The following is a 17315-nucleotide window of genomic DNA, read 5'->3' as shown; positions in this document are numbered from 1 at the left end:
ATATGTCCAAGGTTACAAATATCTTCTGAACTTTGAAAAAAAATTATTTATTTATTTTTGTGCCCATACCTATGGCATATGGACGTTCCCAGGCCAGGCACTGAATCTCAGCCACAGCTGCGACCTACACTGCAGCTGCTACAACACTGGATCCTTTAACCCACTGTGCCAGCCAGGGATGGAATCCACACCTCCTCAGCAACCTGAGCTACTGCAGTTGGGTTCTTAACCCACTGTGCCACAGTGGAAACTACTATCTTCTGAACTTCTGAACTGTTAATCCCACTTCTGAATATTAAAAACCTGCAAGGCCATAAGACCTGACACAGTACACTGCCGTTCTTCTCTCAAATCCATTTTCAATTCAATTGCACTGTAATTGCTTTAGAAGTCTGTGCTACTAAATAAACTCAGAGCAGCTGCACTCAAATTACCTGGCCCTGTCTTTAAGGGAAAAATTATTTTACTTCCTCTTGATCTTCCTAACTAGTTCACCTGCGCAGAGTTTAAATTATCTCTTTCCTTTGTACATACTTGAATTGCACACTTAAAAACACAATTATGCCACTTGTTTATACACTTATCCTCTGGACAGTGGTCTTCTGGGTGTCAATTTTTTAATCTCTAACAAGTAAAGGGCCAAGTAAAAATTGAAGTTTTAACAAAATGCTGAATGAATGATGAAAGGATGAATTCTAAGAAAATAAATCAACAGGAAAAGCTACATGCCATAAGATGCATCTTACAACACTAGCTTTGATAGTTAAAAGGCTCAATTTTTCCAGATGTTTAAGAAAACACAGCTAAATACATTTTATTATATAAATTAATGGAATATTATAGGATGATAATTATGATACTAATACTGTAAATATGAATAGCTTGTGTAAGTAATAAAATATAATATAAATAAATGTGCATACTATAAGTTTAACTTTAAAATATGTATTAAAATAGGTATGATAACTATTGAACAGAGCCAGTAAAAGTGGTAGTAAGTTTTACAATGGTAGAATTATGGATTGTTTTAATTTTTAAAATGTTTTCAGTTTATCGTTATGTATATAAATCATATACTTTAAAATATTTTAGTATTTATAATAATATTTCAGATACAATCTGAGAAATAATAAGTACACAATACAAAAGCTCTACATTTGTACTGGAATTTTAGAAAATAATTGACTTGGTCCTACACATTACGGTGCAAATTATTTGACCAAGACCCAAGCAATAAATATATTTTGCTTATTACCTAGTAAACGTGCACATGCAAAATAGCTAAACATGAGTTTGAAAAAGTAATACTTATGTTTAATGAATAGAGGACGATCTTTGACATTCTTGTTCTATTTTCCCTTCTCCCTATACTTCATTTTTTAAAGGCTAGTAATAATCCACTACATTGTTTTTGTGATCTACCAACTCCATATGACTGACTCTCAGTTTGGAGGCAGGGTACTTTACCAAGTATATTTGTAAACTTTTTTAATGTTCCATATATCCATTTTTTTATGAGGAAAGAGAAATTACTGATTTATAATGGACAACATATACCAGAATTTCATTTATTTTTTTTCTCATATGTCAGTTAGATGTCTAGGAAAATAGCCTGTTATATGTACTTCCCAAATAGTAATCACTAGCTTCTAGAATTACTACTGAAGTTCCTAAGAGGAAATATGCAGGTAGTGTTTCAGATTTTAGCCTGCCTAAAAATTACCTGGAAGAGATAGCTAAAATTTTAGATTCCAAGATTCACAATCTAAGAGAGTCAAGCTCACTGATGGACTACATGAACTTAAATTCTTAAATAGCAAGTAGATTTTAACACAGATGAAATAAGTATTTCATTTTAAGTTCACTTCATAAGTAGTATGCATTACAAATTAACATAATTAAGTTCTTAGAAATATCAAATAATTAACAACCACATTCCTTATCTTTTGTTCAGGTTTCCACTATTTTCAGTATAGAATGCATCTAATTTGGGATCCCCCAACTGAATGTATATAAATATTAGTTCATACTTGTCTTTTATTTCTGTAACAAGCCCAGTTCTACACTGCCATCTATTTTATTTATGCATATGATTATTCCTAATATTAGTTCAATAGAAAACTCCCAGGAGTTCCCGTCATGGCTCAGTGGTTAACGAATCCGACTAGGAACCATGAGGTTGCGGGTTCGATCCCTGGCCTTGCTCAGTGGGTTAAGGATCTGCTGATGCTGTGAGCTATGGTGTAGGTCGCAGACGCGGCTCGGATCCTGCGTTGCTGTGGCTCTGGCGTAGACCGGCGGCTACATCTCTGATTCGACCCCTAGCCTGGGAACCTCCATGTGCCGCAGAAGCAGCCCAAGAAATGGCAAAAAGACAGAAAAAAAAAAAAAAAGAAAAAAAGAAAGAAACCTCCCAATAGTAAAGGATTGAAATATTCCTTTTTTATGAAGTTTGCTTATAGTTCTAGTTAAGACAGAATGTTCTTCTTATTAAAATTAATAGAAAGTCAAATTATCTTGTTCTAGGAACTGAATGTGCAAAATGGCACTCCAGTGTTTCAGTTTTCATATGTCCTGGCTTTTTCCTAGGGAGTAATCTATTCATGGAGAGATTCTGTTCTAGGTCTGTCTGTTAAGTGATGAAATAAAAAAAAAATGAGTTCTCATTCTATATGTCTCCTTCATATGCAAATAGAAAACATCAAATTGAAAAATCAAGTCATTTAACCAGAGTATTGGACTATTATTATTTATGTCTATTATAATTGCTAACATCTATTCTGCCATGAAGACTCAATTAAAGGCTGCCGATGTGATTGTGAATGTGTTAATTACATTAGCATCTTTACACATTTCTGATTTAAAGAGGTAGCTATGGGAAAATATAATCAATTTTTTAGTGAAAAGATTTCTTGAGTCACCCTCATCAAAGAGCACATTTCTCATTCTGTGGAAATATTTTAATTTAATATTTTGTAAATATAAGCTACCAAGCATCTTTTTTAATCATGTGAACTAAATTTCTAAATTACAACCTTATTGAATTCAGAGTAATCACTGAACAAGCAGAAAATGAATGATAATATATCCATGGGCAATCTAATTGTTAATGCCTTATTGTCAAATATGTGTCATACATACTGATATATACTACCCAAGATTGCTTATTTATTATTATGTAGTAAGTACAAAAAGAGTTAAACATAAATGTGAAAGTGAAGCTTTTACATTTTCCAAGTGAAAAGGGATTATTTTGGCATTAAAATAAAAGTAGAAAATTATAATACCATGTTCACTTGATGTCACTCAAGACAAACATTGAGTGTTATGACAATATAATTATATTTCTGTAGTGAACTTGTATAATTATATACATAATATTTAATATTAAAAACCAATATTCCATGACTTAGGAAAATAAAAACAAAAATAAAATTTGTACAAATTCAACTTTTATTTACGTGTCTATAACATCACAAAATATTAAGTACAATGAGCCAGATGATTTAATTTAGTCATTTCTAAATTTACTAATGTGGCATAACTAATATCCATATGGCACCCAGATATCATTTAAAACAAATTTTATAATCTTTGAGAGGGTCCCTAGGTTATTGAATAGGCAAGTGAAAGAAGAAAGCCAGATATTTCCAAAATTTGTAGGAAGCAGTTGACATCACATGGAGGGGTGGAAAAACAACTCAGAACAGGAGATGCCTACTGTGCAATGCTTTGCCTAAAAATCCAGCTGTTAACCATATTTGAATGAAAATTTCTTGCCTTCAATAGCCTATATCTTGATACTTCCTTTCCTGAATGTTTCATAAAATACAAATTATAATTCTAAATTTAATGTTATTTTGAATGACCAATTTACTGTTAATTTACCTATTTTTTTTAACATTTACTGTTGGCAGTTTCTATTGGTTGTCGCTATCGATAGTATTCTATTTTTCACAAGGCTTTTAATTTTTGCTAGGTACCTGGAGCACTAATTTCCTTCTATGAGAATGTGAAAGAACCTTCTAATATCTGACTTGTAACTACCACACTCAAAGAAGGTTGTAGCTCATTTTCTAAAAACAATGAGAGTGAAGGAAGGAGGTAGTGCCCCCAAGGTGGGGCTCAAAGAAACTCAGAAACAGAAACCAGGGCTGATGCAGCTTCAGAAAAATTAAGAATAGTTGATAAAAAGCAGTTAAAGTTCAGATGTATGTTTAAGGAAAACAGTTATTATATTTAAACATTGTACCCCAATTCCTACACTGAAAAAAGCAAAGCTGCTCGTTTTACATGCACCGGAAAACCTGGTGTGCCATGTGCGTGGAAAGAGCAGAGTACACGATCCCGAGAACCTCTTACCTGAAGGCCTATGGGACCAGGAGGTCCTGGGAAACCTCTGGCACCCTCATCACCTTTTTGTCCAAACATCCCTTGCTGGCCTCTGGGACCTGGCTCACCATCACCTCCCTGGAGAAGAGCAATGAAAATGATCACAAACGGAAACATCAGCATTCTGCTCTAAGTCGTCACAAAAATACAGCCATTTCTAATTTAATCAAAGATGGTCTATTTACAAATAACCCAGTAAAAAGTAGGTTAAATTTCCATTGTCTGGAGCTCCCGTCGTGGCTCAGTGGTTAACGTATCCAACGAGGAACCATGAGGTTGTGGATTTGATCCCTGGCCTCGCTCAGTGGGTTAAGGATCTGGCGTTGCTGTGAGTTGTGGTGTAGGTCTCAGTTTGGCTCAGATCCCGCGTTGCTGTGGCTCTGGTGTAGGCTGGCAGCTACAGCTCTGATTTGACCCCTAGCCTGGGAACCTCCATATGCCATAGGAGCGGCCCTGGAAAAGGCAAAAAGACAAAAAAAAAAAAAAAAAAAAAAAAAAATTCCATTATCTGCTGCAAACACACCATTTTTTGTTCAGCTTACATTATTTGATTCCGGAATATGACTAATTTTGATTTTCTCATGTATATCAAGTGAGGTAAAGCTATCAAATAAGGGAAAAACAATGTTCAGAATCTCCTACAAATTAAGCACTTCTCAATGGCTTATTATATATTTTCACTGAAGTCACAGTGTTTTTGTTTATAAAGATCAGCTTGGATATTAGATAATTTAAACTTGAATCAATGTTAAGCATCCAAACAAACTTATGACCACATGAAATCGACTGGTTATGTGGCAGTTCATAAATTTAATGAGAGGATGGTGAGGATTTAGATTTGCTGAACAAAGACAATACTTACAGCAATTCCAGGGGCACCAACTGGGCCTTGAAGACCTGGGGGACCGGGAGGACCCTGCAGTGAGGTAAAAATCGGTAATTTTGAAACTGAAGCCCAAAGAGCCTCACCTATGTAGGGCGGAACATTTGGTCGATCAAAATCTATTAAGCATCTCTACACTTTGTAAAAAAAAGTTTCTTGCATTTAGTGCAGTCAACCATTATTTATTTTACTCCTTGAGACTCAGACTTGCAAACTTGCAATCAATTTTAAATTGGCAGTTATTGAAAGCATTCTCCTCTGTAATGTTGCAGATGTTGAAAAATGGATTTCTATGCTAATATAAATCATCTTGAAGTTTCATATTTGAAAATCTTCAAACTACCAGATTTCTTTAATGAGATATGTGTGGGTCAGAAAGAGCACATGAAAAATTGATCTACATGCCTCCTTCCAAATGAAAAACAGGATGTGAGGTATTCTATACAGACAGAATGTAGTGATATATGAAAATGCAAAATTCTTCTTCATATGTAAACACATACCATCTCAGTGTTATATATTAAGTACATGAGAACTCTTTATTTTGAGCAACATATTTCAGTAGTTTTCTGAGTCTTACATGCATAAATATTTCTTCTTCACTGTCCTTTTTTCTATATAAATAACTGAGCAGGCCTATAAAAGATCCAGACACTAAAACGAGCTATTGGGTTATACTGCTATTTTTCTGAAAACTGCCACACACTGGGAAGAGTGCTTAAAGCATAGACTCTGAAGGTGTGGTTCAGGGACCACTGGGATGCCTGAGGCCCTTTTAGGTTTCCACTAGAACAAAATCCTTTTCATAACAACATTAAGACATCATTTGCCTTTAAACCATATGGTAATTGAACTAATGATGCAAACATGATGGAGGGTAAAATTGCTGATGCTTTAGTTTCATTTTGCAGCTCTTAGGTTTTGGAATTATTGAATTTCTTAACACATAGCTTTGAAAAGAGGTTTCATTAAAATTGACAGAGCCTCAAACTGAATAGTTACCACAGAGGTAATATAGTATTAACATTATATCCTCTTCAGATAGGTAAGTAGTACTATGAAAAAATTTCCATGGTTAATAGCAAATGGAGTTAAATGAATAACAGCTCCTCAATAAAAAGTAGGAAACTCACGTTTTCTCCTTTGTCACCTTTGCTGCCTTTTTGTCCTGGTTCACCAATTTCACCCTGCATTTGAAAGATTTGAGTTAAATTTTATCTTGAATATGCCATTGCTGCCTTTGCATTGTCATCACTATCATTTTATTAAATTTTACTTGAATGTCACTACTTGCTAGAATTTCATGTTACTGTTTAAACTGGAAAAGTCTGCTTATCACTTTTTAGTATTGACTAACACTGCTTTTAGTATTGATTAAAATATAGACAAACAAAAGTCAACTGAACTTTAAGGAATACTGCAGCTAGATTTTTAATTCACAAAATCAATTCTGTCTGAAATATCATCATTCTACATGCATAATGGAAATACATTGATTTACATAAAAATATAATTGCACATTAATCAAAAATTGCTTTTTCTCCTAGTTTTCCAACTGTTAAAATGCTATGTATTATCAGAGCACTGGTGAACAAATTTTGTTATATCACTTCACAATAATATTAGAAGATAACATTAAATTCAAACACAAAAACATTCAAAGCTATACATTCAAAATCAAGAGCTTAGAATCTTTACTTATATGTTAGTAAAAAAAATAGAGAATGGAGTTCCCGTTGTGGTGCAGTGGTTAATGAATCCGACTAGGAACCATGAGGCTGCAGGTTCGATCCCTGGCCTTGCTCAGTGGGTTAAGGATCTGGTGTTGCCATGAGCTGTGGTGTAGGCCGCAGATGTGGCTTGGATCCTGCGTTGCTGTGGCTCTGGTGTAGGCCAGTGGCTACAGCTCTGATTAGACCCCTAGCCTGGGAACCTCCATATGCCATGGGAAGCGGCCCTAGAAAGGGCAAAAAGGACAAAAAAAAATAGAGAATTATCATATTATCAAATACGAATTGAACTGATTCTTAAATTTTATCTCTGCCATATCAAAGCCATTATGACGAAATGTATCCCAGTAATCAAATTAATTTCACATTTAATTCAGAAACATATATTTAAAAACAGGTCAGCAATTTTAGCATCTATTTTTTCTCACTACCATTGTTCTCACCTTGTTTACATCCCACATCCTATTTCATGGAATTATGCTAATTCTCCACCTCTAAAATAAAACTTGAGCACAAGGAAGCCGTATGAAGCTTTGGAAAAGATATCTTTAGATTCAGCAGCTAATCTTAGAAAAGCTTCAATCTAGGATTTTGAGAAAAAGTTCTTTTTCACAAGATGTACCAACATGCATACAGAACACTCACCTTGTCTCCATCTTCTCCAGGGGACCCAGCAGGCCCTGCAGGCCCTGGGAGACCCACAGGGCCTTGGACGCCATCTCTCCCCGCGGGACCTTGGGGACCTTTTTCTCCCTGAAATCCAACAGGTCATTATTTTACCGTAAGAAACCTGTAGGTTAGTTAGCTATTTGTTACAATTTTTAAGTGCAGCTACAACAGTCATACTCTGGCTTCCAAATTTGACAAGGAAATTGCTTTAAAGTCTCCCCCCCCCAAATAATTTTCCAGTAGCAAATGGTAACACAAAAGGTCCCTACATTCCTTTGTGATTAAGAATAATATCATCATCAACAATTTATGAATCCCAAGTTATGGCTTACAAAAAGTAATTAAGACTCAACTTAGAATTTTTCCTTCAATCACTCATTTTCAAATCAAGTATATCTATTGATAAATAGGTGCCTGACACTTGTGAAAACTCATCAAGCCTTTACTTTTCTTCTGTGTTGCCTCTGAAATAGCTGGGCATTGACTATTAGCATAAAAAAACACAAAATGCATTTGCTCATATGCCCAACTTTATAATATGCTTTATGTGTATTCTCTATTTTTAACAAATGTTTCATGAATTCTTCCAAATTTTGATATTTTGATTCATTGTGGCTTTCACTGATTCAAAATGATAAGGCTGTTAGCTTTTTTAAATTTTTTGTTTATTTTTTGACAAGGGCATTATTTTCTTCTTTTAAAATCTCGCTATTTTGTGTAGTTTAAAACACAGTGTTTTGGGAGTTCCCGTCGTGGCTCAGTGGTTAGCGAATCCGGCTAGGAACCATGAGGTTGCGGGTTCAATTCCTGGCCTCACCCAGTGGGTTAAGGATCCAGCGTTGCCATGAGCTGTGGTGTAGGTTGCAGATGTGGCTCGGATCCCAAGTTGCTATGGCTCTGGCTTAGGCTGGTGGTTACAGCTCCTATTCGACACCTAGCCTGGGAACCTCCATATGCTTTGATAGTGGCCCAAGAAATGGCAAAAAAACCAAAAACAAACAAAAAAACAGTGCTTTGATAATGAAGTTGCAAAAAAAAAAAAAAAATCCTTTAAGGGCTTAAATAAATCATTTCCTGATAGTCAAGGTTTCATCAGTTTCACACAAGGTACATTCCTAGTTGCACCAGTGGTTTTCTTCTGTTATACAAGCTGGGAATCCATGTTACTAGCTCCCATCTTTGCACTATCCTGCTCCTCAACCCACTTCCTTCCCTCCATCGCCTCCTGTCTCTTTACAATGACCGAGTTTTATCTCTTGAATATACTGACTTCACTTTATCTCCACCACCTATCAGCTTATTCCCAAAATACTAGTAGCCTTCTTTTGAACTATGGAAATAACCCCCTTCCTTTTTCACATCTATTCTTATTTCCAAAATATTCCCTGTGCTGTAACCAGAGAGACAATCAGATCAGCTTACCAACATTCTTTGGACAATCTACTTGTCTACCAATCCTAAGCTAATGACTAAGCTGTTAACATGGTCTACCGTTACCTGGCTCCTATGACCTGTACAGCAGCACCCAGCCTCTTCTTTCTCTCTGCACTTCAACCCCTTAGACCTTACTTGCAGTTAAACCTGATACTCTTCCTGCCACTTGGCCTGAGCACATGTTGTTCACCTGGCCTGGAAGGCCCCTAGGAGGACCCGTCACCTAAATTCCTCCTCATCTCTTACATTCCCTCATCAATGCCCTATCTAAGGAAAAGCTCTGATTCCAGCTTCCGCACTGACACACACCAGCACATTTCTTTATATCATTAGCCAGAATTTGTTTCATACATGTACCTTGTGATATTGCTTATATATAAGCCCTATCAGACAATACATTGTGTGAGGGCAGAAACTCTTGTCTGTTTTTGTATCACATTGTATCTCCCTGGTGTGTAGCTCAGGGTAGCCTTTTAAGGGATATTTGTCAAATTAGTTAATTGTTTAATGAAAATCAAAATAAATATCGATAAACCAAAGTTAACTTGTTAACTGTGATTTATCACTTTATCGGGTTCCATACAAACTTATTTTTCAAAACTGTGCCATAATTATCATTTAACACATACCACCAATGTCACCCTGGAGACCTTTTATTTCCTTCAAATTAAATATTGCAACTTCTCAAACCTATCCTACTCATAAAATATGCTATGCTATTCACACTGAAGTTTATCATTTTTGAATACATCAGCTGATTCAGATCTTTCTCCTTAATGCATGAGCCCTTGAGAACCTGAACTCTAAATATTGATTCTTTTATATGAGACTATCCGTTAATAAAACAGACTAATTCTTATCTGCCCGCATCACAGTACACATAATCACTAGTTAGGAGTCACTTGCTGTTTGTTTATTTCTTCTGATTCTGGTCTGTGTGGAGTCAGGAAAAAATTTTCAACCTATCTATACCACTGTACATTTAGATTCTGTATGCACCATTCTGCAAGATGATAAACTCTTCCTCCACTATGTATGTCTTGGCCCAGGACCCAAGGACTACCAGAAATACAATCCATCTCTCCTTAAGCGGCTTTTATTTCATCACTTCTACCTCTTCATTAATAGTAATAGCTGAATCTTAAAATTGATAGGATTAGCCACCCATTCCCTTATCCTATGTTCGAGTTGGCATGACCTCATATTTACCCTGCCTCCATGCCCTCAACTTTTTATAGCTCATAGAATCCACCCCCCCTTTCTCAAAAGCTAATTTATGCATTTATTTTCTAGCTATTAATTAATCATCATAATGACAACACTCTGGCTGACACACACAATGACGATGAGGAGGAGGACAATAATTATTCACTGAACAATCATTGTTATGATCCTACAAAGTGATACAGAACTACAATTTTGTCTAATTACAAGATATTGTGGTTATCTTCTTTTAAGAGATAAGGAAACAGTAGTTTAGAGGTGTTAAACAACTTATCCAAAATCATGAACTAATAAGAGAACTGAGCTCCCAATCCAATTTTGATCAGCTCAAAGCCAGCAGTCTTGGTCTACTCTAGCTCCCTAACTTTCTCATTTTTTACTGATTCTTTCCTTATTATCTGTGAAGTAGGTAAATGTATGTGCATCACAATAATAATCAGAGGAAATACATTCAGTTCTGCTAGGACTTCCACCCCTGACCCACTATTCTTTTAGCTCCAAGGCTTAATTAATTCTTTTAGCCCCAAGCCCAAGTGGAATATACCTGTTCCACACCTTATCATGTACCTTCTTTTTGAACCGAACTTTGATTACCCTAAAGTCATGAACACCCAGCTGGCCAAACCCTGATCTCTCTTACTGTTTGTTCTCAACTTTCAGTATTTTTGATCTTTTACAATATTCAACAAAGGAGACTCTTTCATCTCTTGCTGTACATATAGGTGTGGCCCTGGATATATTTTGTATCACGCATAGACTCTTGTACTCTCTCTCTCACTGTATCCTTTCAAAATCCCCACCATTATGATTCTCCCTCAAGGGTGAGTCCAGATCTTTATTCTCCTCTTTCAAGATTGCATCAAATGAGGATTCAATGACATGGTTCCTACATAACTCTTCTTCTAAATAGTGTCAAGATTTGCAATCCTGACAAAGATCATTCTCTCTCCAATTATATTTACACATGCTCAAAACTATAAATAATTTTTTCTCTGATCTCCACCTACTATTGCCTAATCCATTTTATAGTTAATACGTTGCCTTCATTGCATTTTAGACTCAGCATTTTTCTTTCCATTTCTACACCCTTCTTTCAAATAGATGCATTATTGACACAGCTGTGTTGATAATACAGCTATGTACCTGTGTCCTTGAATCCAATACAATTATTAGTTTTCCTCAAGAATTAATAGTTTTCCTCAAGAATCATTCTTTCCATCAAAATATTTCTATCAATGCAAGTAGTGAGATGTTTTAGGTTTCTTTCCCTTATCTGCTTTCCAGTATCCCCATCCCCCTGAGGTTCTTATCTGATTAATTATTTTGGGGATACATATTAGGCTGCACGTATTGCCATAAGTCATGTGAACATTCATGGGTCTTGTTTTCCATTTTCTCCCTTCCAAGAAAGTGGGTTGGTAGGTAAGTGGACCAAGAACTTGTCTTTCACAGACCCCATCTTGTCTTCTCTTTCTTTATGTGAGCCTTGATCTACTGATAGTTACATAACACTTTATAATCCAAGTTGCTCAGAGGAGTCAAAATCCAAAACTTACATTTGGGTTTGGAAAAAAGTAACCCATGTTTCCACTGGTTTTTACCAAACCTCCGCATGGAGTTCTATGGGCACTTTCACCCAGCACTCCCATAACCATTTTATGCTACAACCCCTCAGTAGATCCCTTCTTCGAAAATACTACCTAACACAGTGTCCAGCACTTGGTCACTCTCAATAACAATTCGTTAAATAAAAGAACATTTTGGAGTTTTTGTTGGTGATGGGAACAGTGGAGAGAGGACAGGAAGATGAGCAGAGGATTCCTCTTTCCCTTCCTACTCATAACTCCATCAATCACCAACAAAACCCTTAACTTAGCTCTTCAAGGGCTTCTGTCAATAACTTTCTATCTCACCAAAGCAACTTACTATCATTTTCAGTACTTTACCATATTCTTGTCTTTGTTTCAGTATTTTACTGTCTTCATTTGGTCAAGGTATTTAACCACTGGAAAACCCAACATTTGATTAACAGCACAGAATTCTTGTCTTCTCTAATTAGCATGTTCTCAATTTGTATACAGTGCAGTGCATATTCTTTTTCTCTGTACATTCTTCATTGTATTGTGCCAAGAATGGGCGCCCTGGATTTTTTAATGAACCTGCATGAAAGGGCCTGAATCTATGTCTTTTCTATCCCCTCCCAGCGCATGGTACACTATAAAAATTTTACAGACAAATCTTTAGTTTTTGAGGTTGGTTGGAAATTACAGAAATTGTAAAAGACAGAAAAAGAAAAATGTTTTCACAGTTGTCTCTTAACATCGCAGAAAGTTATGTATAAATTTCCAACAAATTTACTAAGCTGGGAATATATTGCTTAAAAAAGTCCTCACCAGTTAAAAGAGCTTTTTCTGTCACCCTAAAAATTCTATACACAGGTAGCATGGTGCTATTCTAATATTCTAAATGTTTCTAAAACATAATGGATTACAGAAAAAGTTATTTTAATTTGGAAATACTTAAAAAATCACAAACAGTAATGTCAACGGACAATGAAAGCAATTTGCGAATCTGACTCAACTTGCTAAAATTAAGGCCTTAGTGATAAAAAAGTATTTTTAAGATTATAGGCTTACACTAGATTGTATGTGTCAAGACTTATATATACAGAAAAGTATGGAACTCATTTTTTTGCATACTAAGAGTATTTTTATATAAATTTACTGAATACTCATACATTTACTATGAGTATTTTTTATATACATTTACAGCAATTTTTATATACGTTACTGAATGAGTTTGCATTTTAACTTTGGAGAATGAGAGACTGCTTTTTTTTTTTTTTTTAGTAAATTAATATGATTAAGTCAGAAACAGGAACAAAATACGGGAAGAAATATTGACAATGATACGTAAACCCAAGGAATAGAATGTAGTCCATATTATTTTAATATAAAAATTTAAAAACAATAAATATAAAATAATTCACTAGATGTTTTCCATCTCGTTCACTATAGATAAGAACTTAAATTACATGAGAAGGGCAACCACCTTTTATGGGTTTCACTCACAGACTATGAAAGTGTTTGGAAATGAAGTTGTATTACAAGAGGAGTGAAAAGTGCACATCCTTCTAATATAAAGCAGCAAAGTACAGTTTTAATCAAAAGTCCAATTTTATCTTTTAAGGAACAAAATCAGAAGTCTTTTACATTAATAATATCCAACTCCCTCACAGATATTAGGGTTTCATAGAGTGTGGAAAAATGTCATCTCATTTAATTGAATTTGAAATTTTCTGTATTATAAATACAAAAAGTGTGTTTATATGCCAGGCAGATATGCAGAAAGAATGCAGTGGAGTATGAAGAGCTAATATCCTTGAATAAAAAGTAATAACTTGTGCACAGTGGCAGTATAATATATTTCCTCCTTGAAATTACTTACAGGAGCACCTTTCTCTCCAGCTGGACCAGGAGGGCCCTGAGGTCCCGGCCGCCCTGGCAAACCAATTGGGCCAGCTGTTCCTGCTGATCCACGTTCTCCTGGTGAGCCCTAGTACAGGGGAAATAAAGGTGTTTTGTTATCAATGATGAAAAAGTGATACTGGCTTAAGAATCACCTATATAGTTGTGGAATATTATAGTTTGCATGGAAATCACTTTTAGACAATCTTAAGATCTTAGAAAGAGTTCTCACAACTTTAAATATTAAATTCTAACCCCAATATTAAGCACAGATACTAAAGTTAGCAAATAATGATAAGATGAAAAATATTTCAACATTATATATCTTTAATATTTCACAGATGTTATCTTTTTTCATTTAAGTGTTCATAATTGTTCTTTCTCCCTATATTCTTATGGATTGGCAGAATATACTTTCTAGACTAGCATTTTTAAAATTGATTTCTGGACTCCCCCTCAAACTTGCTGAATCACAATTTCAAGTCCTAAAAATGAGTTCAGAAATTGTCACTGCATTGAAGTACAAATATAACTTTTACATAATAAAGTTCTATAATAACTACCCCACAGTTTGGCTTTTTTCCCAGAAAATAAGTCCTTAAATTTATTTTAGAGTTCTGTAAGGACCATTGGGTTTTATTATGAACACTAACCAGATAATTCACATTTGATCAGGTATGTCCAACTGAGTTTCAAAATAGATGCCATATATTTTCAACTAATTTGCTTTAAATATATAATATGTAAAATAAAAAAGAGTGGATACTGCCTTCCTATTAATTACCTCTATCAAAAATCTAAGAAAACATTAAATAAAGTAGGAATAAAAGAAATGCAAACATAGGTGTACTAAGTCATGTGAAGCTCAAGTGAAATCTGTTTAGCATTTCCAATTTCATTTAATGAAAGATAAGAGGAATATTGTCTTTGGGTTAGATTCTGAGATGGATGGCTAAGTGATAACATATAATTACCTTTTAGGATGTAAAATACTAGAAAATATGATTTTTAGCAGTTTTCTTTAATAATTAAGAAGTCTAGATAAATAACATCATACTTTTAAAACTCAAAAGAAATGATGTATAAAAGCCAGAAAATACACTACTTTCACATCTATTTTCTAATATTATTCTTCCTATGTAATTAGATGTTATTGTATTAAACAAATATGAATTGTTGACTTTGTTCTCATTCATATTTTTTAGCTAGAGAACTATTTATTATTATTAGAGAACTTATTATGAACATAAGAACAATGATAATGACTAATGACAACAATTTGTATTGAGGTAGTGCTTTACAATTTAAAAATCTGTTTCACATTTATTTGGTCATTTTACTCTCACAGAACTTGTGTGGGGTTGATGGTACAGTTGTAGCATGCCATTTGCAAGATGAGGAGTCTGTGGCTCACAGAGATAAACTATCATTCTCATAAACAGGGAACCAGTCAAGAGCAACCCTGACCTTGGACTCCTGCTTTCTTCACAACACCACCCATTGCTTCTCTCTAATGAAGACATCAGTGATGCCCAGGGACTATTTAATCAGAACTTCTTTAAATTCAGAACCTATTCAATTTTATGGAACAATTCCTTGATGACAAAGGATTATGGCAATATTTACTATTTAATTTCCTGAATCAATTATTTTTATGGCTAAATTCACAAGCTACATAGAGTACTTTTGTTTTGTTTTGTTTTGTGAGGTATCTGAATATTAAAGCAATTAAAATGAATGAAGAGGATACAGATTTGAGATTACTGGGAACAACTTCAGAGAAACACCAGAGTAAGTGATTTGGCCTCTCATTTTCTTTGTTTTAGGACTAAATAACCCACTGTTACGGTTTTTTAATTATAGGGTAGCTTAAACTTAGGAGATAAAAAGAATTTGAAGAAGCTTTACCAAAAATATGGTTAAAGAAATCAGGAAATTTGAACTTGGTATAAATAAAAAGTGGCATTTCTACACTATAATAAGTTTAGATTTTTAAAACAAACTCAGGAATTGGTACTAATAACTAATCAAGAGTTGTGTGAAAACTAAGTATTTACCAATCACATACTTCAAATATGAAAAAAGAAAGGATTCAAAGGACAGCTTCAATTAGTATCTTAGAAAATAAACATTGAATCTCTGTCCAAGTATTATTTTAACTTAACAATATTTTATGAAAAAGAGTCAACCACGAGTGGCATGTCTGTTAACCAGGTGGTGATTTTAGATGAATATTCCCAGGTCAGTGCAGAAGATGAAAGTAAGAAGAGAGTCCTCCAAGTGTTCTACATTCAAGAAGCATAGCCCTAAAAGGGGAGGGAATGCAAAGATCTCTCTCTTCCTATAAGAGAGAGCAAAGTCAGAATGGAAGGCTGGAGGTTGAGGAGGAGGGCAGGGGAGGGATGAGGCTAGGCAATGTGAGAGAAAGGAGGGAGAGAAGGAGGAAAAAGAGAGGAAGAGCAAGGACCCTGAAATTGAGACGGATGCAAAGATATGCCTGGGATTACCAAAAAGAGAGAGAGGGAGAAAAAGTTCAGTAATGAAAGCACTCCTTTTTTTTTTTTTTTTTTTTTTTTTTTTTGGTTAAAATATAAGCAGAAGACAACATACATTGTGACTGGGATGATTCTGTTTTATTCAGGAATCACTATCATACCTAAAGGTAAACAGTTTACCTGAAAATCTGATTTTTCGAGGATCAATGTGCATACAAGGTAACTAACACATTTTTGTTTTAACATTTTACTTGTAAAATCTCACAAAATATTACTACTCATTATCATTATGAAATCTGAAGTGGGCATTTGATAGTGGAAATATTTTATATGTAACTGACTATTCAAAAAGAGATGCAATTTTGGTATGTCAGACCATGAAATCTTTCTCTTTTAATACTGTTTTAAATTTAAACCCCACCTTTTCAAAGACTACCCACAGAAGGTATCACATTAGACTGTATTGAGGTTGACAGCTATGAGACCAGAATGATGAAAGGGGAGACTCACTGGAAAACAGAACTGTCTATTAAGAGAATTTCTTATTTTCCAGTTATTGACTCTACTAAACAATTATTGTGCAGTACATAGAATTCCTGTACAACTTGCTTACTTTTCAGGTAAAGGTCATAAGACGTAGGGTCTAGCTTATGTGCTCTGATGCACACACAGCATCCTCCTGAGTACTTCATAAATGGTAAAGAAAAAATTCCCTGATCATTTGTATCACCAGAGTTCACCAATATTATGCTAAATTTTAATAATTAGGAAAAGGTAGAAGCCCTTCAAGACCACTTCTACCAGAACAAGTTCATACTGGTTGAACACTTTCTAAATGAGAAAACTTAAAGGAATTAATGATGATGCTTATCTCTTGTCCAAATAGTTGTTCTGTGACAGGCATATAGTTCATTTGAAGTATGCTATACAATTCATTTGAATATTTGCCCTTTGTCACTACTAGTTTTTTTGTTGGTTTGTTTGATTTTTGTCTTTTTAGGGGTTGAATCGGAGCTGCAGC

General features: G+C 34.7%; 1 protein-coding gene across 1 annotated transcript in view; it reads right to left on the bottom strand.

Annotated features, from left to right (window-relative positions):
- COL11A1 (collagen type XI alpha 1 chain) overlaps window positions 1–17315 on the bottom strand; it is a 203299-nt gene that overhangs the window by 46870 nt on the left and 139114 nt on the right. Inside the window, 5 exon segments of the mRNA XM_001929372.7 lie at window positions 4363–4470; window positions 5255–5308; window positions 6409–6462; window positions 7651–7758; window positions 13780–13887. Of these exon segments, the coding sequence (XP_001929407.6) occupies window positions 4363–4470; window positions 5255–5308; window positions 6409–6462; window positions 7651–7758; window positions 13780–13887 (432 nt within the window).

Source organism: Sus scrofa, chromosome 4 (genome assembly GCF_000003025.6).
Source record: "Sus scrofa isolate TJ Tabasco breed Duroc chromosome 4, Sscrofa11.1, whole genome shotgun sequence".
Lineage (NCBI taxonomy): Eukaryota > Metazoa > Chordata > Mammalia > Artiodactyla > Suidae > Sus > Sus scrofa.
This window is presented reverse-complemented; position numbering and strand designations above follow the sequence as displayed.